The 25,586-nt window shown below is 47.0% G+C and overlaps 1 protein-coding gene across 2 annotated transcripts; it reads left to right on the top strand.

Moving 5' to 3' along the window:
• The first annotated feature begins 13,059 nt into the window (after nucleotides 1-13,059).
• Nucleotides 13,060-24,475, top strand: MFAP5 (microfibril associated protein 5). 2 transcript variants are annotated; one of them, XM_010128974.2, is made up of 9 exons: nucleotides 13,060-13,210; nucleotides 13,602-13,664; nucleotides 16,365-16,412; nucleotides 17,536-17,571; nucleotides 19,215-19,250; nucleotides 20,036-20,071; nucleotides 20,790-20,877; nucleotides 21,307-21,380; nucleotides 21,968-24,475. In XM_010128974.2, exons 1-9 carry the CDS (start codon nucleotides 13,198-13,200, stop codon nucleotides 22,087-22,089), a joined length of 516 nt encoding a protein of 171 aa, XP_010127276.2. In that variant the 5' UTR covers nucleotides 13,060-13,197; the 3' UTR covers nucleotides 22,090-24,475. The 2 variants fall into 2 exon arrangements, with proteins under 2 accessions (XP_010127276.2, XP_086614902.1); XM_086758776.1 differs by lacking the exon at nucleotides 19,215-19,250 and having other exon boundaries at nucleotides 13,178-13,210.
• The last annotated feature ends 1,111 nt before the right edge of the window (nucleotides 24,476-25,586 follow it).

Below are 25,586 nucleotides of genomic sequence, written 5' to 3' on the forward strand. Positions count from 1 at the left end.
TTTTTTCTTCTTTTTTTTTTTTTTTTTTTTTTTTTTGCCAGTGAAAGTGAGATCTTTCCTGTCACCTATAAATCTGTTCTCAGGACAAAATTCTCACTATTTGAGGATAGTGGCTACTGTTCTCAGTGTCAATGGTCCATAGTACCAAGTTTCACCCTTCAGGAAAGAAATATAATTGTAGTATCAGCAAAGAATGGATGCCTCTGAACATTAAACATTCCTGGCACCTTTCTTTTGAGATTTTTCCCATGCAGTCTGAAATGCATAATGTAAGGACTCATCCAAAGCCTTGATGTATGCAGAATTTGATTTCACGGTTGGTTCCATGAAACATCTTTTGTCATTGAGTTCACTAAAAATGCAAACATGCTATTTAGTCCTGAAGCCAAAGCCTGCAGGACATTATTCCATTGTTCCCATCAAAGAGTTTAATATACTCTCTCTGGTTGGGTGTATGAGCTTGTGACAGAAAAACGGTGGAAAGTCCAGTCTGCACATGTTGCTAAGCCCAATTATTTATACCGATTTGCCTGTGTGCTGCCTGTCTGCAGTAGCTACTCATTTGGTCAGCTAAGTCTCATAGCAGTGTTTCTGCTTCCCACTAGGATGACTGAATAATAAAAAATGTAAGGCAAGGTAAATGCCCGTGTTCACACGTGAATGCTTGGGTTCACATATGAACACAGATGGCCCCATGGAAGGACACAATTTCTGGATTGTGTTTCAGTGGGAAAATGGTTGTATCATTCTTGTTTCACACTATGTAAAAAAAAAAGACTATGCAAAATGGTGCAAAATCATCTTTAATTTCACAGAACCTCAGTTTCTCATTGGCTCTAACTGTTACAGTAATTCCTGCTCTAAATAAACTACCTTAAGACAGCAGAAAACTGAGAAATTGTTGCCAGCATAAAGGACTCCCAGCTAAGGCAGGGGCTGCAGTCAAGTTCCAGGTTTCACTGACTCAACCCCAAAAGTATTTCGACCTAGCACCACGCACATCTCCAACCTCAGCAGCCAGCTGCTCCGGGCTCACCCCTCGGAGACCATAACAGACCGGTCACCACGCGTCCTCTCTCCCGAACAGGGCACCCAGGCCTTCACACGGGTCCTTCACACCCCGTCCGCTGCCCCCCAACACAAGCCGGCGAACTCCTCCTCCGCCCTCAGCGCTCCCGCCCGCGTTCAGGCGGAGACCAGCCAGTCTGTCCAACGTGGGGAGCCTGAGAGGCCTGGGGCGCATGGGCACCCCTTTACCCTCCCCCTGCCGCAACCCACCCGCTCCCCAGGCGCGGGCACTGGTAGGCCCGCACCCGCCTGTTCGGGGCTGCGCATGCGCATCCTGGCCTGCGCGCGGGCGCGTGAAGGCGCGCGGGCACGTGGAGGCGCGCTGCCGCGCGCGGCTGCAGGTGGGCGGGGCGGGGTGCACGCAGCACGCGCGCACAGCTTGGCGGAGTTGCGCCGGGGAGGGGGACGCGGTGGTACGCGCCCGGCGGCAACCGGCGGCAGCGGAGTGTGCGCAATCAGTTCGCCTGCCTGTTCCCCGCTGCCATCCGTCCAGGCTCGGACAGTGCCCCCCTGGGGAGAGGGAGACCCAGGATGGGGGTAGAGGAGGTGGAGGGGATGTGGGACGTCTGTCGTGGTTTAGGGAGGGAGAGCGGCCCTGCTGGGGTTGCGGTGAGTGCCGAACGCACTGGCGGCGAGGGCACGCGCGCACCGTCGTTGCGCCAGGCGTTAGGAAAGGAGCGAGCAGGCTGCTAGGGTGGGAACTAATTCATTTGGTGTAAATCCTGGGACAGGATAGAAGGAGAGCGGTCTGTGCAGGGGCTAGGATTGTTCCCAGCATTTGAAACAAGGACTGCAAAGGCTCAGGGCACAGTCCTTCCATGCGCAAGGGGCTCACAGGGCCTGTGCAGGGCTTTTTCTGCCAGACAGCAACCGCTCAGGGACATGAGAGAGCAGAGCATGCATGTCACTGAATAGGTAACTTTGGAGAAGGTCAGAGGCTTCTGCAATCATTCCAGCCACGGTCTGAGAACTGAAAGACACAAGGAAACTCAGATGGGCAGAGTTACAAACAGAAACAAAGGGATAGATGAATAGAAGCTAGTAGGCTTCAAAGGCTGGTATATAACCAGCAGCGCCCATTCCAGGGGGCAGGAGTGCATTTCTGCCAGCTAAGTTGCAGTTATGCTGCAGGGACAGGGAACGGTACTAAGGAGCTGGAGAAAAGGAAAAATGTGCCTTTGAGGGAAACTGTAATTTGGAAGGAAAAGGGTTCCTTCTCTCTGTATCTCCCTTCTGCCTCTCCTTTTCATCTGCCTGGCCCCTTCTCCAGCTGTTTTTCTCACTCTGCATTCTTCCTTCACTATCTGGAGAAAGTTCCTTTCTCTTTTCTGCCTGCCTGCTTTTGTTGGTTTCCTGTTCCTTTCCCCCTCTTTTTGACTCTCCTTCTGCCCTTTTCTGTCTCTTTCCCCATTGTCTTTTGATGGATGCGGTTGCGGTGATGACTTTCCCAGTGGCAGCTGGGAAAGATGTGTTGCAACCAGAGGGTACAGCTGCAGGCACTTTCCTGCATGAAGATGGATAAACATCTGCCCTGCGAGCTGAATAGCTCCAGAAAGCCAGTTCCCCGAGTTTCTCCCAGTTTTGTTGTTTTCCTCCTGTGTCCGGCAATTCTGTGGCCAGAACTGATGTGAGGGTGTTGCTGGGAATCTGGTTTTAAGGCTTCTCTCATTTGTGGGGAGCAGTTTCTTCATCTCTGATATGGCCCCTCTCGCTACCACCCTCTTGCGTGGTTACACACCCAGCACCCGCTTACCCGCCTCAAACCGATGGAGAAGGCAAAGGGGCAAGTGCATGTACCTCAAATTCGGGTTTCTCATGGCAGAGTCTGGCACCGTTATGGGAGCCGTGCTCAAGGGACCCTTCCCTCCTCCTGTGGCCAGGTGCTGAGGGAGGAGGGGGATGGAGGGCCTTGCAGGGAGGCCAGAACTAGGTCAGTATAGCTGCGAACGCAGCTGGTGCAGTGCGATTGGGGAGGGGGTGTCGGAGAGGCAGCGGTAGCCGGAGTGAGGGGAGCCGTGCTGAATGCGGGGGGAGTCTCCGAGAAGTTGCAGGGGCGGGACAGCCTGCTGCATGCTGATTGCATGGCTCCTGGCACACTCCCCTTCCTGCTCCCCATCCCCTCCCAGCCCCTCACGCCCTGCACTCGCCCCGACGCTCGCCCCGGCACCCGCCCGTACAACCCAGGGCCCGGGGCTGGCATCAACTATGGTCAGCGGGGAGGTGAGCCTGGGCGTGGGTGGGAGGAGGTCAGCGAAAGGGGAGAGGGAGAAGAAGCGACGGTGGGAGATGATGCTGGAAGGTTGACTGAGAGAATGAGGTTAATAATGGAGAAGGGAGGGTGGAGGGAAACAGAGAGATGGAGAAAAATCTGGACAATGAATAGGGAACAGATGGAGACATATACATTTTAAAAAGGAACGAGAGAAACATGAAAGGCAACAAACACTGACAAGTGATGTTTCAGCACTTGCAATTGGTGCAGTGGGGAGAAGGTAATTTGCATTCCTCCCAGTGCCCAGGAAAAAGGACACATTCCCTTTGCCAAAATCCATAAGGCAATAAAGCAGCTGCAGCCAGGTGCTGCCAACATGCTTACCATCACCAGTGGTACGGATGTACCCTGCTACTGTCCAAAGGTCATACTGTCGTCACCTTTGGGAGTGAAATGAAAGCACATTTCAGTACGGCCTTGTCTGACGTTTTGCATGTTTCTACATCTCCGACGCTGCCTCTCTAATAAAGCTCCAAATAAATTAATATTGCAGGAGTTGGGTTCTTTTGTTGCTGCTGTACAACCTAAGCCTTACTTTCTCTTGTTGTCTCTGCCTTGCTCTCCCTCCTCTCTTTCCCTATCACTTTTACATTTTCCCTGTTGGTCTCCCCTGCTGCCCTGTGTCTCCCTCAGACCTGGACTCCCCAGTCTACTCGGAACGGTGCAACCTGCAGAAATGCAGGCTCTCCCAGCTATGCTCTCCCTTTCCCTATTTTCCACTCCCCCCTTCTCTCATCAGCCCCCACTACAGCCTTCCTGTCCTGACGCTGGCAGCGTGTCTCCTCCCTCCCTTCCCCATCCATCCCTCCCATTCCATCCCCATCCCTCCCCCTCCTCTCCCCGCAGTGGTCCCAGCCCTCACTGCAGTGCCATCCATCACTCGCAGCCAAGGTCCTCACGCCAGGGGAGTGGGAAGCCTGGCTCCCTGTGAGACTGGGGGTGGGCAGGGAGGGCAACTATCTCCTCCTTTGTTAAGAAATGAGAAAAGCTCACTGAATACAGAGCCTTCTGGAATTGAAACCTCCCATCTGCTTCCAACTAATTTATTTATTCATTTACTTATTTTGTCTCTTTGTTTTCAAAGAAAAAAAAATGTTTCTGCCAACATTCCAGTGAAGGTGACTGAAAGGCAACCAGGGAGAAAGAGAGAAAGCCAGGGTCAGAAAAGCTTATGTAGAGAGAGAAACGAGAAGAAAGAGCACTGGGGGAAAAAAAAAAAAAAATAAAAGAAATAAAAAACCAACATACACAGAAGAGGAGAGAAACAGAGGAAGAAATACAGAAATAAAGAGGGGGATAAAAAGGATTGGGTGCAGGAAAAACAAAATGTAGGACAAAACCCAAGAATTAAGTTGGAAGGAAACCCGAGATGGCTGTCATGGCAAGAGACCTCAAGGAGGAGCTATACAGTAAATAGCTGAAGAAGCCTTGCTAAAGAGGCTAGGTTGATACAATGAAATAATGTTTAGATATTTTAACAAGCAAACCCAGCGTGCTTTGATCTGAATGCAAATATTCTATACAGCTTCATGCAAATGAAATTCCAGTGTGTTTTTATTCTAAGAACAATAACAAATGAGGAAATAGTGGGAGAATAGTTGAAGTCTTTTTTATAAAAAGATACGTATTGGGGCAGTTGCATTCATGGTCAGAGGCAATAAATTATTAGAATAATATCAGATTAGGTTTTTCAGCTACCAATGTTGTTGCCCTTTTACAGGCATCTTGTAAAGGTGTTGGTTATGTTGATGCAGAATAGTCTACATTTGATGCAATTTTCATATCTTTACAAAGTGAGCTAAATCAGGGCAGGCCCTCTACATGTATACATATCATATTAGGACAGATTTTAATTAAAATCTGTTGCCTTAGTTTCAGTCTGCCATCAAGTCAGAACAGCAACTATACATGGGGAAGGTCAGAAGAATATTCAAGTGATCTGGTTGAAGTCAGCTGTACCTACAGGAGAGACAGTGATTCATATCAATGCAGTTGCAGTAATGCCCAAAATCTTTGTTTGTTCGAGTTCCTCTAATATCAGCTATAGAATAAAATACAAATCAGTATTTAAAACATGAGTCAGCCTTTACAGTCTCTGTGAAGGTGTAGGAAATTGAGGGATCAAAATCTGAAAGGTGGTGCTTCCTAATTTTCCCCACTATATAAACTCTTACCAATTTGTCTGCTAACATACATCATTTGCATTTGTTCTACTCAATGCAATTGCTATTTGCTATTCTCTTTTCTTACATCCTTTCAGAAGCAGGCTAAGTACTGTCAATGCTGACGCTGAGAAGGCCTTCCACAGTTTGTGTATTTTGGATGTAGCCAGTTTAAAAAAAAAGACCTTGACAACAGATCTTTTTCTAAATGTTACAGAATTTAAAACAAATCACTTTTAAAGTTGCCACTTTTGCCCCCTTTCCTGATTATGATTAAAAGCTTGTAGGGTATCATATTTTAAATATTATAATATAATATAATATAATATCATATAATATAATTTTTAAATTGCTGTTTCTGCCCTTAGTCTCTCTATGTGCACATGAAACATCATCTCTATGTGTTGGATACCTGGAGTATCAGGGGCACTTAGTGAACAATCCAGACCGAATGGAATTGTTATGTTTGTGAGCAGCAGGCCTCAAGGACATCACTGAAGCCACTTGTGAGAAAGTACTGAAGCTGCCTGTGAGAAAATAATGAGGCCGCCTGTGAGAAAGTAATGAAGCTTCCTGTGAGAAAGTAAACGAAGCAACCTTGAGAAGAAGGAAAACAGCTGGCATACGTGACGGGGGGGGCTGAACGTGAAGCAGGGTGCAGGTGGAGAGAACTGTGCGCCTGAACAAAGAGACTTAACGAATCATATTTTAGCTAAGAGCGCATGCATGATATAGTTAGCCAATTAGTAGAGAGCTTGCGCATGATACGGAATTAGAAGGGGTATATTAACCGGGATGTATCAACAATAAATTGGCATTTGCTTGATCATATTGGTCGTCAGCAGTGTCCGTGACTTCCGCGTCAGCAGGTGGCGCCCGAACAGGGACCCTCGGAGAGAGGGTACAGGGACCCTCAGATCGGTGTTGGACATCCCGACAGAACCGAAGAAGGAAAGAAGAAATGAGGGGGCGGAAGCCGGTCGAAGTCGAGTGCTACCCCGGCACTCAGGAAGTCGCTATAGCGCAAAAAGGTACAAAAGGTACGGAGGGAATCTCATCTTGGCCAGGCGAGTGGCCGGGGAGGAGATGGGGTCCACAATGACCAAAGAGGAGTCAGCAGTGGTTAAGCTCCTCCAACATATGCTCTCTATGAGAGGACTGAGTTATGACTCGGCCGTCCTAGAAGCTTTGCTGCAGTGGGCAAAGAAAAGGGAATTAATCTCCACAGTTGATGATGTTTTTGAACTCCCGACATGGGAAAATATAGGAAAAGAACTGTGGGATTAAATAAGTAAGGGATCAAAGGAGGCGAGCAAACTCTCCACCGTGTGGAGGCTAATTAATGAAACATTGATAAGCATGAAAGCCAAACGTTCAGTCGTCGCGTCTGCTTTCGCGGCTTTAACTCCAGCCAGCGGGTCCACCTCCGCTACTAGCATGCTGTTCTCGGGTTTAACGAGCCCTGCCGCCACCCCGGCTCATGCTGAGGGTGGGGGGTTCGAGCCCCAGCAAGGACTCCAAAATGCAGCCACAGCCCCTATAACTACAGATATGTGGGCACCAGAGGGAAAAACTGCCAAAGACTTTTCACCACCATCAGATGTACCGCTGCCAGGCAGCCCGCCACGCTGCGCCAGTGCAGGCTCAGAGTCATGAGCCTTTTCGCCAGCGCCAACAGCTCCGGTTTATCCCCCATTACCACCTTCTTCCCTGCCACCATGGCGTGAGGAAGAGGGGGATGAACATTCATCCGGCTTGAAGGATGCACAGCTGCAAGAGACGCTAAAAAGGCTGGGAGCCCTAGAGGTTCGCCTAGAAGCGTCGCTGGGAAACTTGTCAACTCCTTCGCCTGTGCCACATCGAGACCTGCCAGCGTCCAACCTATTCGTTCCGAACAGAGCATCGGGTGAGATCAGTCTTTTTGCACCTTTGCAAGGGACGCCGGCGGGAGGGGCCGGGGATTTGAATCCGATAGTGCAGAGGAAAGAGGTGATTCGAGATGCTTTGACAGAAGGAGAGCCTTTGCCCATGGCATTTCCAGTTGTGACCAATAATACTGGGAGAAGTGTGTGGCAAACATTAGACTGGAAAATATTGAAGGAAGCTAAAAGTGCAGTGCAGTGCTAAAATCATCATATACTCAATCTGTGTTGCAGCATATTTTTTGTCACAGTTGTTAACTCCTTATGATATTAGAATGATTGTCCAGATGCTTTTGCTATCGTCACAGCAGCTGCAGTTCTTTCAGCACTGGCAGACTGCTTGTGATAGGGCACCTGCAACGCCTCGACAACAGGGTGATCCATTATTCGGGGTGCAAACTCAAATGCTGATGGGAGCGGGACCCTACACACGATCTGATTGGCAAGCACAATTTGCTACTGAAGTGTTACAACTGGGCCAAGATTTGGCTTATAGAGCGCTTGCTAGGGTGTATGATGAAAAGTCCGGACCTGCCGTTACGTCAGTAAGGCAAGGTCCCACAGAACCATATGGGAAATTTATTGATCGGTTGCACACTGCAATTATGGCTCACCCTGATCTGGATGATGACATGAAAGCAAAGTTCTTAGATATGCTTGCCTTTAATAATGCTAATGAAAAAACTAAGAGAGCCCTTAGCATGATATAGTTAGCCAATTAGTAGAGAGCTTGCGCATGATACGGAATTAGAAGGGGTATATTAACCGGGATGTATCAACAATAAATTGGCATTTGCTTGATCATATTGGTCGTCAGCAGTGTCCGTGACTTCCACGTCAGCATCTATGCATGGACCTGTACACCTGCCTCCCTCTGTTGCCATTTTTAACTGAAAGGGCATGTCTGATTCAGGCACTGCGTGCTGTCCTGATTTAATCACATCTTGTAATATCCAGTACGCTCTGTAGCCTCACTACTGGACTCATGAGATTGTATGAGGATAGTCCATACACCTCTTCACTACAACATTTGAACATCTGAGTAGCCCCTTTAGGGTGTGATTTTTGAAGCTGATCTGCTCAGGGGAAGAGAGCTGGGGGGGTGCACCACTCATGGTTTTGGACTGTTAGGGTAGACAAAACTACCAAAATCTGTTCTGCCTTGGAGGACTATTAAAAGAACATAAAGTGGTAGAAAAGGCTGGACCTCTAGAGGGACAGATCCCATAGTGATGGGAAAGCTTGGCTGTGATTTGATCTTCGCCAGACCAGTTCTGGTGAATCTCTCTGCACAGGTGTAAGACACCTCTCTGCTTCCTGACAGTGACTTCTTTAGCCAGATCTGATTACTGCTCTGGTGCCTGATCGCCACGCTGCAATGGGAGGATTAATCCTGCTGACTTTGCTGCAGGGTTTGAGATGTCCAGAAGAGAAGGGAGAAGGGGAGGGGGAATTCATAATGTCTTTACTGGCATTTAACTTGTGACCACAGCCTCATCTGTATGGAAAACTTGCACCAGTTTAATTAAAGATGGCGTTTCTATGTGATCCAGAGTCTATATGGACACACATAACTGGCCTTACAAGAGGGATTTATATGCTTGCTAAACATAAAGTCTTACCTGTCTCCCTGAGAGAGCAGGCTTGGAAAAAGTGCCTTGAGAGATGCTGTATTTGAGCTCAGCTGCCTGGGGAAAGGGGAGTGCTGAGAGACATGGGAAACAGCCAGGAAGAATCAGCCCTGAGACAGTACAAGGGACCAGAAAGGAAGGATGTTTGTGATAGTAAGAACTACAGAAAGAGCAGAGAAGCAAACTCTGAAGCACAAGGGAAGAAGAAAGGTCCTGATGACTTCTCACCATAGGTTTCTTGGCCCTGAGAAACCTGAAGCATGTGGCCATGTGACCAACCAAACAGCAAAAAGCTCACTGGCTGCCTCTTCTTGTGTCCAGTTCTTCACAAATGTTGAACTGATTTATTTGAAGGAATTAAGTATCTATTAATTAGAGTTTCATGGACTCCCTTAGGGTACTTTGTGACTGCAAGACTGCCTGCCCTCTAAGCACTGTCTTGTTGATTTGGAAATAAAGAGATGCAGAATTCCTTATTCTTGTAGATGGGACAACAGAAAGCACAACCGTCAGTTAAAAAGAGGTGGATCGTGTCCAGGCTCCCATCCTTGATCTCATGTCCCTTTCCACTGACAACCTCAGCAACACCAGTGGAACAACTGCAGGATAGTGTCAGACCTCAGCTATTAATGGAGCCTGTCAGCACTGAGAATTCATCAGTGGGGGGCCCAAGAAAATTAATTTCAACCCCAATTCACATGGCCAGTATGCTGCATTTTTGACCTGATACATTCAAACATCTTCTTTAATTTCTCATCACTCATATGTTACATAAGACCCGGTTACTGTGAGGATATGTGAAGCCCAAGCAGACAATAGAGGCAGGGAAAAAAATCAGCCAGTGTTTAAATGCCGCTCCAAGACCTTTATAAATAGTATGCCTCAGGATCACTTACCTGTCTGCTGAGATGCAGTAATCTGTGGGGTGAAATGCACCAGGATATTTTAATTTCTAGGAAGGCTAATTGTGTGTCTCATCCAAAATACCATGCTACCATCCTTGGTAACTTAATGGGATCAGTACCAACTTGGAAGAGAACTTTTCACTGAATCACTGTCATTGCTTCTGATCTTAGGCAAACACCTACAGGCACTGGTGTCAGTACAACTTAAGGGAATATAAGTATGGAAGTGTTTCCTTTATGACTCACCACACTATCTACTGTGGCATGGTTCTCCTTCACACCATGCTGTGGCACTGACACCTGACTTTTTAGCGGGCAGAATGCTTCACCTTGAGTCATTTGCTGCAGATGTCCCCAAGTTACCCTGTGCTGGAGAAGGGCGGCTGCTTGCAAAGCAGAGGACAGCAATGTGAATGAGAAGGGAAGGCACAGAAGGATGCTACTTATTCATATCTCCCAGAAGCGAGGGCTGTCCAAGTATTTTTGTCATTGTAATGGGGCAAGGATGGGGGAAAAAAATAACAAGATTCTTTTCTGTCCGAAAAGCAAAACAATTAAGCAGTTGTGGATCCAGTACACTGACAAACAGGAGAGCTAAGAGAAGAGCCTTCATTCAAGATCGGGGCCTACAGACAACAGAGGCACATCTCTTAAAGAACGTGCTTGGACTACAAGAGTTAAAATGGGGCCCCGCGTGCTGGTGTGCTGCAGCTCCCTCCGGTGTCCACAGCGAGCAAGAGCAGCAAGATACCTCCAGTTCTTTCCCTGCCGTTTGCCTGGTGATCTGAAATACTGAACTACTTCCTACCCGGCGATTCCATTACCACGAGCGTCCCCCTCCATCCACACCAAGCTCTCCAAATGGAGGGGTGCTGCTAGCACAAGTGGTCTGCCCGCATGGAGCAGCTTGGGGAGGACATGGCCCGCCAGTCTGAAAAAAAAAAAAAAAGGATTTAAAGCTTAAAAGTAATTGCAAGAAGCCTTGCCCAGGACTCGAGGTAAATCCTGTGCTTTGTGAGAGATGGTGACACATTAACGCATGGCTAGACCAAAACATACAGCATCAATGACACTATCCAAATAAACGTGTTCAGAACTCACAAGGTCTTCAAGATATTTTAGATATCCAGTTAAGCAGTAACAGGGACTTGAATGACAACACAGAGACACAGAGAAAAACAAAAACCAAACCAAGCTGTGTGGAAAGGTGTAGCCCAAACATACTGCTATGTGGACTTCCAGAAAAAGCCAAGGATCTTCTAAGAAGAAGATTCCTCAACCCAGGGTGTGGTTTTAACTTCCATCACTTTCTTTTGGTTGTCTAATCACCCTTTGAGCCTCTCCACCAGACTGAGTTCTAGGCAGTCCCTGAAAGTGGGAATGGTGGTGTCTTGCTCCAGTGAAACAGTGACAGTGCTGGGGTCCAGAGGGCTGCCCTGGTGAGCAGGGAAGTGCCTGGCTTTCCCCATCCCCTCTATCCACCCTCAGGTACCACCTACCACCGATGCTTCCCCCTGAGTCTTAGGAGGACCAGAAATAAGAAGGAGCAGTCATTCTGTCTTTTTTCTTAAGCGGTCCCACAACTGATGCTCAGCCAGAGCTAGGTAGGAAGGGATGGCTTCTGTTACGTCACATGCATGTGATGCTCCGTGCCAGCGAGGACATAGTGAGGATTTCCTTAGTAACTGTGTACAGGGCATTACAGGGGTTTATTCCTAGCCTGCAATTTGTTGAGAACAAATGAGGGTTACCTAGCTACCAGGATAAGCCTAGCTACCAGGATAAGCTATCAGGGGACACAGCTTTCCCTTACAAGGTTTCTGTCTTTCGTTGTCATGTGAGGGAGGGAGTTCGGGTTGTTTCCTAGGCTTCTCCTTGGCCTCAGGGCTGAGATTGTGCCTTGGAGCTCATACAAGGGGCACTGTCCAGCCAGAGCCTCCTCAGACCCAGAGGAGTGACTCCAGGAGCAGCAAAGGGAAAAGAAGTCTCTGGGAATGGCGACAGGAGGCAGGAGATCATGGGACTGCTGGAGGGTTAGAGGAGAGTGGTTGTTCCGGTGGGCTGGTACATAAAACACAGCGTGCTTGGAGACAAAGCAGCACAAGGCATCTGATCTCGTTCTCACTCTTCCTTTCTCAGTTTATGTCTCCTCCATTTTCTCACTTTTAAAATTTAACTTTTTTTTTTTTTTTTGCACATGCTTTCCCTATTCCTCACCTCTCTCAGGCTGGCCAGGACTGCAACGGCCTTGCAGAATGGACCCCGTCCCTCCTGCACACAAGCCCGGCTCCAGGGTCAGGGTCACTCCTACCCCCACCGCCATCCCCATCTCGCCGGGAAGCCCCGCCCTGACGCGGCTCAGCACGGTGATGTCATCACGGTTGTTGCCAGGCGATTGGCTGTCTACCAGCTCGCCGTCTGCTCGCGGCGGGCGGGCGCCGCTGCCCCCCTTTCCTTCCTCCTCCGCCTGTTTCCCAGTCGTGCCCTTCCCCCTCCCGTCCGATTTGGGCTGCCGCAGCAGGGCAGGGACGCCCGCACCCCCGCCCAGCCCGCGCGGCGAGACCCCGTGGTGGCGACGGCTGGAGGGGGATGGCGTGCAGGGAGCGCCGGGTGGGCCGTGTGTCCGGATGGTGACGGGCCGGGGGACTGGGGTCCGCCGCGACACCGCGGCAAGCCCGGCACGGCCCTCAGGCACACAGGGGTGTGGGCTCTGTCGTGCCCGCGTGCGGGGGGCAGGCAGGAAAACTAGGAGAGGAGAGGAGCAGCATCCCCAGCAGGGGTGGAGAAGGGCAGCGACTTAGTGGGGAAACACGTGTGGATGCGGCGGTGTAAGAAGGGGCAGGATGGCCGCGTGGGAAGGCAAAGCCAAAGGGGGCACGAACGGCGAACGCAGGCGCAAGAATGCGTCCTTGGTGCTGGGCCATCTTGGGGGAATGGGAGGAGCGCGCTCCCTTCGGAGGATAATAAACTGTGGAATGAGGGTGTGGGCTGCTGGTCCGCGCTTCCCCCCTCATTCCAGATGCATGATGACACCACGTCCCAACATCTCGCTGGCTTTTTTTTTTTTCTTTTTTTTCTTTTTTTTTTTTTCTTTTCTTTTTCTCGCAAATCGTGTTTTGAAGACAACCAAAAGTAGAACGTGTTCTGGGTGTGGCTGCATATGATTTACCCAATAGCCAAAGTGAGGGGGACTGCTAACGGGGAAAAGCAGAGCGTGTGCTACTGAAGAGAGGGGAGATGGAGGGCTGCAGTAAGTGATGGGGACCCTATCAATTCTCTGAGAGCTTCCTCAAGATAATCTAAAAGTAGAAGAGAGTGGAGGAAGATAGCAAGGGGAAACTTTTCTTTGCATGTTGGGGGTGTGTGTAGAGGGGGGCTTAGCCGCCTGGATGAGAAAAGACTGCAGAAATGGGGTGGAAAGAGAAAGAAAGCAGATGGAGTTATATATTCAGTTCAGAATGTTTCAGAAACACCTGGAAAACTGGCCAGATTAGGAGAGAGGCAGGTGGGAGGGAGTCTGTGAAGACCAAATGTTCTTGAGAGGGAAACAGGCAGCAAGCAATGAGTTTCTGTGCTATAAGGGAGAGTATCCCTGTTCCTGCCTTAGCTTTCCTCTGACTGCTCTCTCCTCCGCTCCACAGGGATGAAGACTTCTGGAGCCTGTATACTGTGGTGTCTCTTAGCATTCTCCCTGTCCCCAGCTGGTGAGTCCTTATGCCAGGGGGAGGATTTCTTCTCCACCCTGGCCGCACGGTTTCCTACGCAGGCTAGTGTGCAATGACCAAAGGAGAAAGACAGAGACATGTAGATGGACAGTGAAGGGGGAAGGACTGGACAGGAAAGACATGGTGGATATAGGGTTGTAAGGAAAAATTTAGGAACTGTATGTGTCCATTCTTCAGTAAGTACTGGGAGTTGCAAGAGACAGAGGTCCGCAGCCTCCACTACAGGGATGTCTGAGTAAGGAAAACAGCCAGGGTGAGTTGAGAAAGAGGGTTAGCTGTGCTTTGTGCTTACTGTAGACTGCTGTGCCACCTGCATCATCTGCAGAGCATTTCCAGTGCTCCATGAAGCTTATTCTGTCATAGTTGTGGAAATTTTTCTGTCACTAGCGGTTGCTGCTGGAACTGTTCCCATTTCAGGCTGCTTGGCTGCCGGCAGGTTTTGTAGTTTTCTGTGTAGCTGTTTTGAGAAACCTAACCTCTGTAGTTCAAACCGCTCTCTGCTTTTGTTGTTGATAGTCTATTTTGTTGCTCCACTTCTTTGTTTGCTTGGAGTTACGTTGTCAAAAATTCTGGTGGGATCAAATTTGTTAAAAAAAAAAACAAACAAAAAACAACTGCAAATCAGACATTATAGTTGGAAGACTCGGGACGGACAGCAGAAGAAGATTAATTTCAGTGAGTGAGAAGATCTTCACCCAGGAAAGACTGTATGTAGGAGACAGATGACTGCACCTATCACATTCAAATCGAGTCATTCCAATCTACTCTCCTCAGTCCGCTGAAGCCTGTTTCTGCTGCTAGTAGCACTTTTTCCTGTAAAGGTGCACAACAGAGAATGTCATGTTTGTGACTGTGAAGCAAGGAGGAGAGGCATCCAAAAGATGAGCTTGTAGGTGGCCTACAAAGTTAGAGGCAGGAAAAAAAATTCTGATTTTTTATGATGTATGAAGGAGGTCTGAAAGGAAGATTTCTTACTTTTGTGTATTTTGTTTTAGTATTTCTGGGTGTTTTTTGTTTTAATTTGGAAAACAACAGGAATCACTAGCTGGTCTCTCATTGTTTCTTTTGATTTTGAATGAGCTATAGATTCAGTGAATTAAGATTGCATCTTTCCCAGACCTCGAGGATGAATTTATTGCAGTTTGGGCAATAAAGTTCAATCATTTATAAAGCATATGAATTGAGTATCATAGCAAATATAAATTTAAGTGATTGAAAAATCTGATAATAAAGTCATCTCTTTTGTCTCCTCATATACAGAGGTTTCACTTCACTTAGGTTCTGTTGGTTTAGAATTGGACCAGTTTTCTAGTTATTTCCTTGAGAGGGGAAAAAAAAAAAAAGGTAGTAAGAGCTGACTTTTCAATGTTAGAAAAAAGGAGGGGAGCCTCCTCCCTTTTTCCTTATTACTCCCATTTAAAATCTGCCACTGCTGGCCCCTGCAATGGTTTCAGAATTTGTGTCCTTCCTTTTCTATCAGAAACAAATGAGAACGTGTTCAATATAATTTTTTTCTCTTCCACTTGTTACTATTAAGAGATTAGTCAGAATTTTTGGGCTGCACTACATTGCACACTGAAGTTATTATACATGTCTGACTCTTCCTGGGTCGGTTGTCAGCAGCTGAGCCCTTGCTGGCAGCTGGATTGGGAAGAGAATAGCAGGATCCAGTGACTCCTGTAACGCTGCAGAGCAGGATTATATAGGGGTCTCAAGAGTCCCTCTGCAGCCTGCAAGTAAATGCTATTGGAATGAGGAACAACTAAGAGTAAAGGTCCAGATCAGATAGTTTTTACCCATGCAGTGCTGCCATTAGGAACAGAAAGCTAAAGACTGCATTCATAAGACATAGCAGGGTATACTGTTTTTTGGGGCTGGTCCTGCACACATCACTGCAGTGCCCCAGATCACTGGGTTTTTCCTGCCAACTCCTTCCTTCATCGCACTCCAGTTATGCAGACTGTGCATTTCCCTCCTCTGTGGCTAGCAGGAAATATTTTCCTATGCCTGGCTGCTGTAGGAAGCAGCTCTCTCACCCTTTATATCTGGGCAAACAAACAGTCTCGTTCAGTTTCAATTTCCCCTCTTCCACACAGCATGCGCAGCCAGGCTTTCATCGTTCTCCCTCTCCAGTGTGTCCAGGGGCTGAGAGGGGAAAGGTCTTCTGCTCTGTGCTCCATACCCAGGCAGAATGATGGGCCAGATAATTATTTACCTAAGGAACTACAAGACCTGCAATCTATTTCTTAATGTGCCAATGACTCAATCTGTGACCCCAAGCAAATAATGTCCATGACTCAGTTTCCTCTTTTAGAAAACGGAGATAGGGATTTTGCCAGCCTCCAGAGCAGGGAGGTAACATGCAATTTGTTTTCAAAATACATCAAATGGGGTTTCAGAAATGCAAAGTCCGGTAGCAGATCTAGAGGTATCTACTAACTTGACCCTATGCCTAGCCTTCAATCCTGGTGGAACCAGCAGGGATAGGATCAGTATCTAAAAGTCTTACAAACCCAGCCAGCAGTGGAGGCTGGGGCAAAGAGGAGGTAATTTCTCCCTTCAGAACAGGGCAGTAGTGTCTCCTGGACAGATAAGCATCTCATAAAAATTTCACGAAGCCTGCAGACTATAGAAATCCTCGTCTCTGTCCTTTCTTCACTCTCTTTTCTTCTCTTGCAGACTGGTTTCCATGGGTGGTCGATGGGCAAGAACTGGAAAGTGCAACTGGTGAGTTTTGCCCTGTATAATTGCTAAAGACTGCTCATGTGACCCAGTTGTCCTGTGTAGTTACAGCCTGTGTAATTGTAAATGCCGTTGTTTGTTTCCTTACCTCTGACATCGTGAGCTTGCCTTTCAGTGAAGATTAAATAAGCCCTCGTAGACAAAGTGCTAAGTATTGTGTGTTCTTTACAAAGAATTCACTAGTGCTGGGGTCCTGAACACTTAGCATGTTCACAGACAAGGGTTGTGGGAGATCAATGAGAGCTGACAACTCATCAGCCATGAGGTGCTCAGGGAGTTGTACCGCTGCTCAGGAAAATACCAAGAAAAAGGGTGTGCAAGTGGCATGGTGCTTTGGCAGTGAGGCCACTAAGAAAGAATATTAACTGGTCTTCATACTGACTGTGGTGTCGGGGGTGAAGTGCTTTATCCCTCTGGACCTTTTTCCATTTCTGTGACATGATGAAATAAAATAGATGTATGTTTGCATCATGCTTCGACACCCAGAAGAATCACAAGGGCCTGCCTTTTCTTCAACTTGAAGCCCCTGGCTAAGCTATCAGACATCACCCAGCTGTGATCCTGTCATGTGCAATACCTGGGCTTTCCCAGAAAACTATTCAGAGACCAGTCTAAAACATGTCCACCAGTCTTCCCTTTACTTCACTATTTATCCCTCCATCACACCTACTCCAGCTTTGCCATCAGTTGCCTTTCAAAGAAACTAATATGCTGATGAATTTCCATAGTCAAGGCTAGGTTCTGAAGTTGCCTCCCTCCTTCTCAGCACTGGGTGCCTCAGCTGTCTGTCCGGTGCCTTTGTTTTAGACATCTTTCCTTCCCATCGAGTTGCCCATATCTGAGAAGTCAGAGTATGAATCCAGAGTTCAGTAAGGGTTGATGCAACATGTGCACCAATAAATCCAGTCCCAGGCCAGTAACTGAAAAGAGGGATGGATACGGGTGGATACTGTATTTTGGATACTGTGTTTATGTGTTTACTGGATTGGACACCACTGTCTCATGAGCCTACCATGGCGGCCAAAGTAATTCAAGCTAGCTATGGCTAGCTATGTAAGGGACCACAAAGCAAAAACAAGCTCTCTCAAGGACATTCTCTCTTTTCCAGGTGAAATTAGCACCAACTCTTTTATCAGCACCTCCGGTAAGCTCTTATCTCTTTGCAACTTCAGGCTTCTTTTCCCCTTTACTCTCACCTGCATAGCCCCAGAAATTACCCATTGTGCTCAGAAACTCCGCTTTCCCACTGCTGACATCTAGCAGTGCTCTTCAGTGTTTATGGCTGTCTGGGAGTCCTTTCTGTGCTCCATGCAGGCAGATGAATTTGGGGTGGCTTAATGGCCCGTTCTCCAAGGAAATGCCAATCTCACCTGGTGCACCAGGGCTTTCTGAAGCTGTTTGCACTGCAGAAAGCCATGAAATCTGAAGCACACACAGCCTGGGCTTCCAGAGAAGGTTGCAGGAGGAAAGAGACTAAAAGACAAGAGAGAGAAATTGGTCAGGTTCACCAGTTAACTGTGCAGCACTGGAACGCAGGTTGTGTATGTGTCTGCTGACAGCTAGCGGCCATGCTTGAGTGCTCAGGACACAGGGGTGGCAAAAAAAGAAAGACAGTAATAAAGCAAACTGTGCGGTGATGGGATGGAGAGGTGGAAATACTGTTCTTTTGGTACTATCTTCCCTGCTATGCCTGTGGCTGTGTCACTGGGGGGCAGCAAAAAGTGAAAGATACGGTATATAGAGGATGCTTGAAGATGAGCACTTGTAGCACGCAGTGTATCTCCTTAGAGAGCCAAGCCTTGCTGTGGAGATAGCCCCAGGGGAAGGACACAGAGCTGATGGAAGTGTATGCACTTGCAAGACGGGCTAATCTTGCTGGACTCACAATCAGAGGAGGAGGCCAGAGGCTCAAGAAGGAGCCTCTCCACTTTTTCCATACCAGTGCTGTTTCGTATGTGGCACTGCTAGCCTAGATGATGGTTTCTCTCTCTTCTGGGTCAAACACACAGTCTCTCAAACACATCCCTCTGAGGTGAGAGGGACCAGGCAGGGCAGGGAGAGGAAGAATATACCTGGTTGATGATATGGTTTAAAAGACAAAGGGGGAGGCAGCAGCGGTTGGACTGTTGCTGGGAAGTGTGCTCTGTGTGTAGGAGAGCTCATCTGAGAGTGGTGTCCTCTTCTCCAAGTAAGCAGTTCCATGGTCTTTCCTCTGCCCTGTGACTCTGCTCATCAGCTGTTGTGGGTCAAGCTGACCAGCTGTCATGGGACAACACTGGAGGAGAAAAGTGAAAGCACAGTATTGTATATGCAAGATGCATGATCTACCTGATAGGGATGGGAGGTGAAAGCAACCTGTGTTAGTTTCGTGTTCAGTGTGTGAGACCTGACAGTCTGTAGGAGGATAGACAAGATTTGGTGTCCAGATCAAACTGGCAGTGGCTAACTTACATCTGAACCTTAAAAGACTAAATGTGAAGCCTTTACAAGACACTTTGGCTTCAAAACACTTATTGTTGAGGGATCAAGAAGAAAATCTTCACAAAGGATGTGCCATGGGACCCATCTCTGCACTACAGTGTCCCATCAGCTCTAGGTCACCCAGCATATTTGCAGGGAAAGCCTGCAGTTACTCCGACAAGTCAGATAACAACATCACAATCAGTGTGGTTTATAAACCAGATGGCTACTGGTCAGAAGTGGTGACCCATTGGCAGAACTGTGGGAGGGGGAAAGAGGTTGAAAGCTCAAATTAAGACCTTTGAGAACATCTTCTCTTTTTTCTAGCTGCAGCTATCACACCACCTGTGCTTCTTAGTCCTGGTGAGTTTATTCTCAGTTCACAGCCAAATGTTGTGGACCCCTCTTCCCTCCCCTTGCTCAGTCCCTTGCACACCCACAATTCTGCCTTCCCTGTACTGCCCCTAACCACAGCCCTGACACCCAAAAGACTCTTTCTCTACACCCATGTCTGTGCTTCTGGCTGATACTGTGGCACGTGAACAGGAGAAGTATAAGCCCTGCATAACTGTTGATGAAAACTTGCACCTGGCCGTCCGTCCTCCAAGTTCCTTTACAATTTGTCACTGGATAAATAATAAAGTGTACTGGTTTACTGTGGTAAAGGTGGTTTGCTTTATCAGAGGGAATAGCAAATCAACCTCCTTTTGACTCCTTGTCATGGACATTAAAGAACCAATAGTCTAGGGGTGCTGTTTCTTAAAGGAGTCACTGTTCCTTAGTAAGAGACAGTCACAGGCTCCTTTGCTTCTTGTCTAGATGGATGGCAATTATAGCAACTAAATACATGTACCTGACATTTTGAATTGTAAGTTGAGATGCCATTACAGTGTAATTTGAACAGCAGCTTTATGGTAAAGCTTGGGCAAATTTTTAGCATTTTTTGGTTGGGTAGCTGGCAATAGATTCTTATTGTATTTGTACCTTCTTTTATGGTTCCATGTCAGTAGCACTGAAGTCTTTTTCCACATCAGAAGTTACAATGGAGGGCTCTTGAAAGAGCTTTCCAGTTATTAATTTTGAATAAGCTGGTGTCTAGGAAGGCATCGTGATAAATCACATTAACTTTGCTACTCTCTGTCTTCCAGTTCAGTCTGACAGCGAAACTACAACGGCTTCATCAGGTATGTTTAAGTTTGCTGCCTGCACTCCCTCCCAGACCCACTTTCACCCACTCAGTTACCTCTCCAGGCAAGTGCCGGCCAAGCACTGAGCTTTGTCTTATGGAAAATTGCCTTCACCCTGTTCTTGAATTAGAAGTACTGGAGAATGACAGTAGTGAAAGCTGAAGTCTTCCCCTGGGTGGCATGCGCAGGAGGGGAGGAACTGGTATATCACTAGACCAGACACACTGGGTCAATATTCTGTCATTTTCAGTGGCCAAGACCTGATATTTCAGAAGGAAATGCAAGAAAACCCATCCCAGTTAGCTACGGGGTTGTTTCTCCAGAAAAGAAAGGAACTAGGTTTGTGTCCTGAAGTGTGAGATTGCAGATCTATTACAAACACGTGTCTTAAACATGCAATTACAGTTTACATCTTGTTTATTTGTGTCTGTCCCCTTTACAGCATGTGCCTTTTGTACTGAGGATTCCCAGTGGCCTTGTTTTGCACTTCACACAGCTTTCCCTTACTTACTTAAGGGGCAAGGGGATCAGAAATGTGTGCCTTATTTTCCTCTTTTAACCATCCTCATCTCTCACAAGAGAGTGGAAAATAGAGGCTAGGGGCCTTCCTTAGAAGCCTGGAGGACAATACCTAGTGATTAAGTTATATGGGTGCCAGAATGTGTGCACCTGTCAGTGATGCTGGATTGCACTCTGTGTGTGTGTGTGTTCCCAGATTGTCGTGAAGAAAAGTTCCCTTGCACACGCCTGTACTCTATTCACAAACCAGTAAAGCAGTGTATCAGCTACCTCTGTGTTACAAGGTAAGAAATCAGCAGTCCCTAAGAAAAGCCCCTCAAACTCTCCAGAAATGGCATGTCCTGTTCAGCAGTTGTTTCCTTTGAAGACTAGAGGTTCCCTCAGGGAACCAGTTGGTGGGATGAATCCCATGCTCAGAGTGTCCTTTTAGGGTGATTATTAAAGCAGCATAATAATTCTTAACTGTGCAGCACTAAGGAGCTGTAATGTGCCCTATATTGTAATCTGTATTTCAGGTATCTGGCCATTTCATGAAGTCTTGACAAAGGTTACTTTCCTATTGACAACAGCTTTATTCTAGACTAATCCTAAAAATGTAGGATTTGCCTCCTTATCAGTGAATATGTATGTTTATTGCCTGTATCCCTTTTTTGTTTCTTTGGGTCTCTGTGCCTTTCTCTACTGTCTTTGGCTTGCTCTTGGCGATCCCTCAGTGTGCGTCGCATGTACATAATAAACAAGGAGGTGTGCTCTCGCATTGTCTGCAAGGAGAATGAGGTCATGCAAGGTGAGTGATAGCAGAAGCTAGCCTAGAAGAACAGCTGCAGCCATCTAATAGAGTCTCCAAGCTAACTAATTACCCAACCCCAATTCATATGTAGTAGTTTCCCTGGACTTGCCTTGGGGGAGCTCTAATGCAATGCAGCCTTGAATTCAGTATGCATGCCATGAAAAACACTGGGAAGTAGATAGAAGAATTAGCAGGAATTATTACAGCTCTGCCTTCGTCTATCTTGATTATGCTCTGCTAGCCCCAGACACATCCTTATTCAAAGTTGCATTCCTTTGAGGTTAAAGAGTAGCTCTCCGTATTCCTATTCATGAATAGAAACAGGATCCAGTCTAGATTTTTTATTTTTATGTCTTCGTTGCAGCAAAATATGAGTTATTTTAATGTGTGTTGTACATTAATAAAGCCAGAAGGAAATTAATAAAAGCTAAGGACTTGTTCACTTTCCTCATGTATATGAGGACTCAGCAATTCCAACAGTTTCTGTAGATGCAGTGAAGGATTATCTCTAACTATTCTGGTGGTGAAGAATTTGAAGGAAGTTTGATTATCTGTCAACATGTGTGTGTCTGCTATTTCTCCAGATGAGATCTGTCGCCAGCTGGCTGGCCTTCCTTCTCGACGTCTCCGCCGATCTGCGCAACCCCTGCATCTGCCTTGCAGACAGCTTCTGGAGCAGCAGCGTGAAAGACCTGATGCTCTGTGAGCTACCAACAGCAGGAGAGAAAGGGAGAAAAAAGAAATCATTATCCACCTGCAATGCAAGACAAGTCCTTTTCGTCTGTGGTTTCCCCACCATTTCCTTGCTTCTCTGCCTTCCCCCACATCCTCTTCTTCAGGTGCTGCAGTACAGAGAGTTCCCTCTCTGCTGGTCTGTCGTGATGGCTGTTGTCATCTTCTACATCTGTTGCTGAGGATGTGGGATGCTCCCCTCTTTTCTCTCAAACTCTGTTTGGCAGGCCCTGAACTGCTCATATCCCAGAGGTCCTTATAAATGTGCTGCATCTTCTCTTGCTTTGCCCCTGCAGAGGGGCATGCATGGGGACAGGATGTAGCCCTCTCCAACAGGACAGATGGCTTAACCTGCATCTCATGTGGAGGAGTGCAAACCTTTATGCCCTAGGACTCCTGGCCTAGGTTTCTTGCATGGCATCAGTTTGAGTTTGGATATGGTTATTCAGCTTGAGCCTCTCTGGTCCTCCTGAGCCACTGAGTTTGCTGTGTGATAGCACACCCTCCTCCTGTGTCTGCTGGCATCAGAGCAGTGACAGAACTGGGAGGTGAGCTGTCCTCAACCCAAGGCAAACCTCATTGTTCCTGTATGGCAGCAGATCATTTATAACTACCTCTGGGAAGTTCTTTGTCTCAAGTCCATTGCCTCACTCATGGATTTCTACTGAAAGGAAGAATTCTGGATTTAGTATGGCATTATATTTTTCTCAAGAATATGATGTTGGAACAGAATGCTGCCTGTTCCTCTCCCTCCTCTCTTCTGCCCCATTCTGTCCCTCCCTTCTTGTTGAAGAAAACTCATGGTGCCCATTCCAGGCAAGTTCTAGAGAGCTAGAAGTATGGCTGCCTCCACTCCTAAGCCCAAGAGAGACCATGAAGAACTTACGTGTCCTCACAGAACTGGGAACTTGCAATGAATTAGCTTGTCCTGGTGACTTGTCTTGTCTGCACTCTCCAGTTTCTGAGCCTGCTTTCAATATCTCCACTTGAGTTCCTATGAGCTGACCCAGGAGTTCCTGCACAAAGCAGAAAGGAGTCACAAATTGGAATGGGATCTGGGAGAAGAATCATTATCTGATATCCCTGGATCTTCCTGCAGGTTCTCAGGCTGACCTGCACAGGGGCAGGTGCTGGTGGTGGGAGGTAGACATATCTGCAAGTATAAGCACAGAGACAGGCCAACCTGAGGAAGAGAATTCACTCTGGTGCACTGGCTGTTTATGGTCTGCTCGAGAACTTTATTTTCCAGATATATGGAAAGCATTTCTAGGTATATGGGCAGTTGTCACTATAAGACTGGGTAGGGTGAGTGGGGAAGAGCAGCCTGAAGTGTATTAATCACTCTGTGTGACTGTTAGTGGCATAGATGCTGTGGGGCACCTGAGCTGAGCAGCTTAACTCGCTGCAGCAGCAGATCAGCAAGACCCTATTTCTAGGATCTTTGACCGTTATTCCCAGCTAACAGAAAGCCAATTTGCTAGAGTAGATATTCACCCCCTCCTCACATGTTATACTCTGCTACTGAACTGAGTACCATTCAGCCTTGCAGGACCACTGATCTGCTGCACAGAGCCAGGGTTGCACAATGTAGGGGACAGTTTGCTGCACAGAGGCAGACACCTCCAAAAAAAAAGGGCAAAACAATTAATGTAAGAGGGTCTCCCCAGGACTCGGATTTCTGCTGTATGCAGCAAGAAGCTGCTTCCATTCTCTGTGTAGGGAAGACACCTCTGTGCAGGTACGGATTTGTTTTCTATATAAGGTCAAAATCAGCCATAGATCTAAATCTCTCTATATTAATCCAGTATACAAGAGAAAGAATTCCAAGCTATGTAGTGACTGGAATTTCATCCTATACATAGCGGCATAGCACCCGTACACAGAGGATGGTGCTCCTCTTGAGTACTCAAGGCTCATGAGACTAGAGATGGAGGAGGAATTTCTCTGTACTGAGAGTATGTATGTTTCTGTAGAGAGGAGGGCAGTGAGAGCTTAATCTCAAAGACATTCAGGCCACTGTCAGCCACCGACTTCTATGGTGGAACACTTGTGGAATTTACTTGTGTGGAGGAAGGTAGGATGGAGATGTTAGCGGGAGCTCTCGGGTATTGCACTAGGGCAAGTCTCCACTCTGTATTTAGAGCTGAATGTAAGCTGATCTAGATATGTAACTGTATAACATAGCTACTATACAGTATATAGAAAATTAACATTCCTACAGTTTAGGGAACGGTTAGAAACCTTTCTGTTGCTTGCTTTCACCAGTGAAGGAAGAGGTGCTCCTCTCCAGGACAACACTTTTAATGCTAGAGTCCATATAATGCACACAAAAATATTAAAAGCAAACTTATTTCCTGTTATTCTTGGCAATTCTCATGTGTTTGGGTTCATTTGTCTTTAGCTGCTCCAGATTGGTGGGCAGACTTTACTCCAGCCCAAATCTGTCATTTGGACCTCTTTACTCCCTGCTAGCCCAGTCTTCAGCTGTCACCCTCTCTTCAGTCATGAATCACATATCTTCCTGAGAGGTCATTTTATTTGTTAGAGATACAGAAAATTATAATCAATTCTTTTTTCTACAGATGGTTGTGCTAAATTTTCCAGACAGTTGATAGCTGCTGAGCACAGGGATAACTTCTCCCAGCCCATGAGATACATGCTGAGAAGACATCTTTTCATTGCGCCTATGCCATGACTTGCTGGTGGAGAATTGCCATCTCCAAGTAAAATGGCAAGATGACTGAAGTGAGAGAAAAGCTGTGATACCTCATAAGCAAGAACTAGAGCTATTTATCTTAGTAATGGGAAAGACTACATTAAAAATTACACATCTAGGTCAAAGGGATTAGGACATTTTTTCTTTCATTGAATTTCTGAGCCTAGATTCATCAGGCACTAACTGTGCATCACATTATGGTTGAAAAGATGGAGCACTCAGAGCATGGGGGACTCTAGACACCGTCTTCATATGCAAGCAGTCAAGTCTGCATTTAGATGGTATTTCTAGAACAAAAGTGTCTGTGGCCCAAATTGCTTGCTAAACTGCCCCTAACAGTGTCCCATATTTCTTCAGGACTGAACCACACAGTGCAGGTTATTGTACAACACTGTCCTCTAGAATCAATGCTCATTCCTGGCTGACGCTGCAGTGTCCATATCTCGGTCTATTATAATGAAAACAGCCTCACACTACGTAACTGTAGATGTTGCTCCCATCTACACAGGCTTGTTCTGACTCATGAGCTCCTGGCCTTTGCAGTGTCCTATCAACACATTCCACTGGCTGTGTGAGTAGAGTACAACATGTCATCAACTTTTTGTAGCTCAGTCTATTCTTAATGTTCCTTCCTGAGGTCCACAGGCAGACTTCCCCATCTTCATGAGCACTTATCCCATACACAGATTTATCTCCCTTGCAATTCCAATCTGAATTATCATGGTGCTGCATAACTGTTCTCTGGACATTTCCTG

This window comes from Chlamydotis macqueenii, chromosome 1 (assembly GCF_036417535.1).
Source record: "Chlamydotis macqueenii isolate bChlMac1 chromosome 1, bChlMac1.mat, whole genome shotgun sequence".
NCBI lineage: Eukaryota > Metazoa > Chordata > Aves > Otidiformes > Otididae > Chlamydotis > Chlamydotis macqueenii.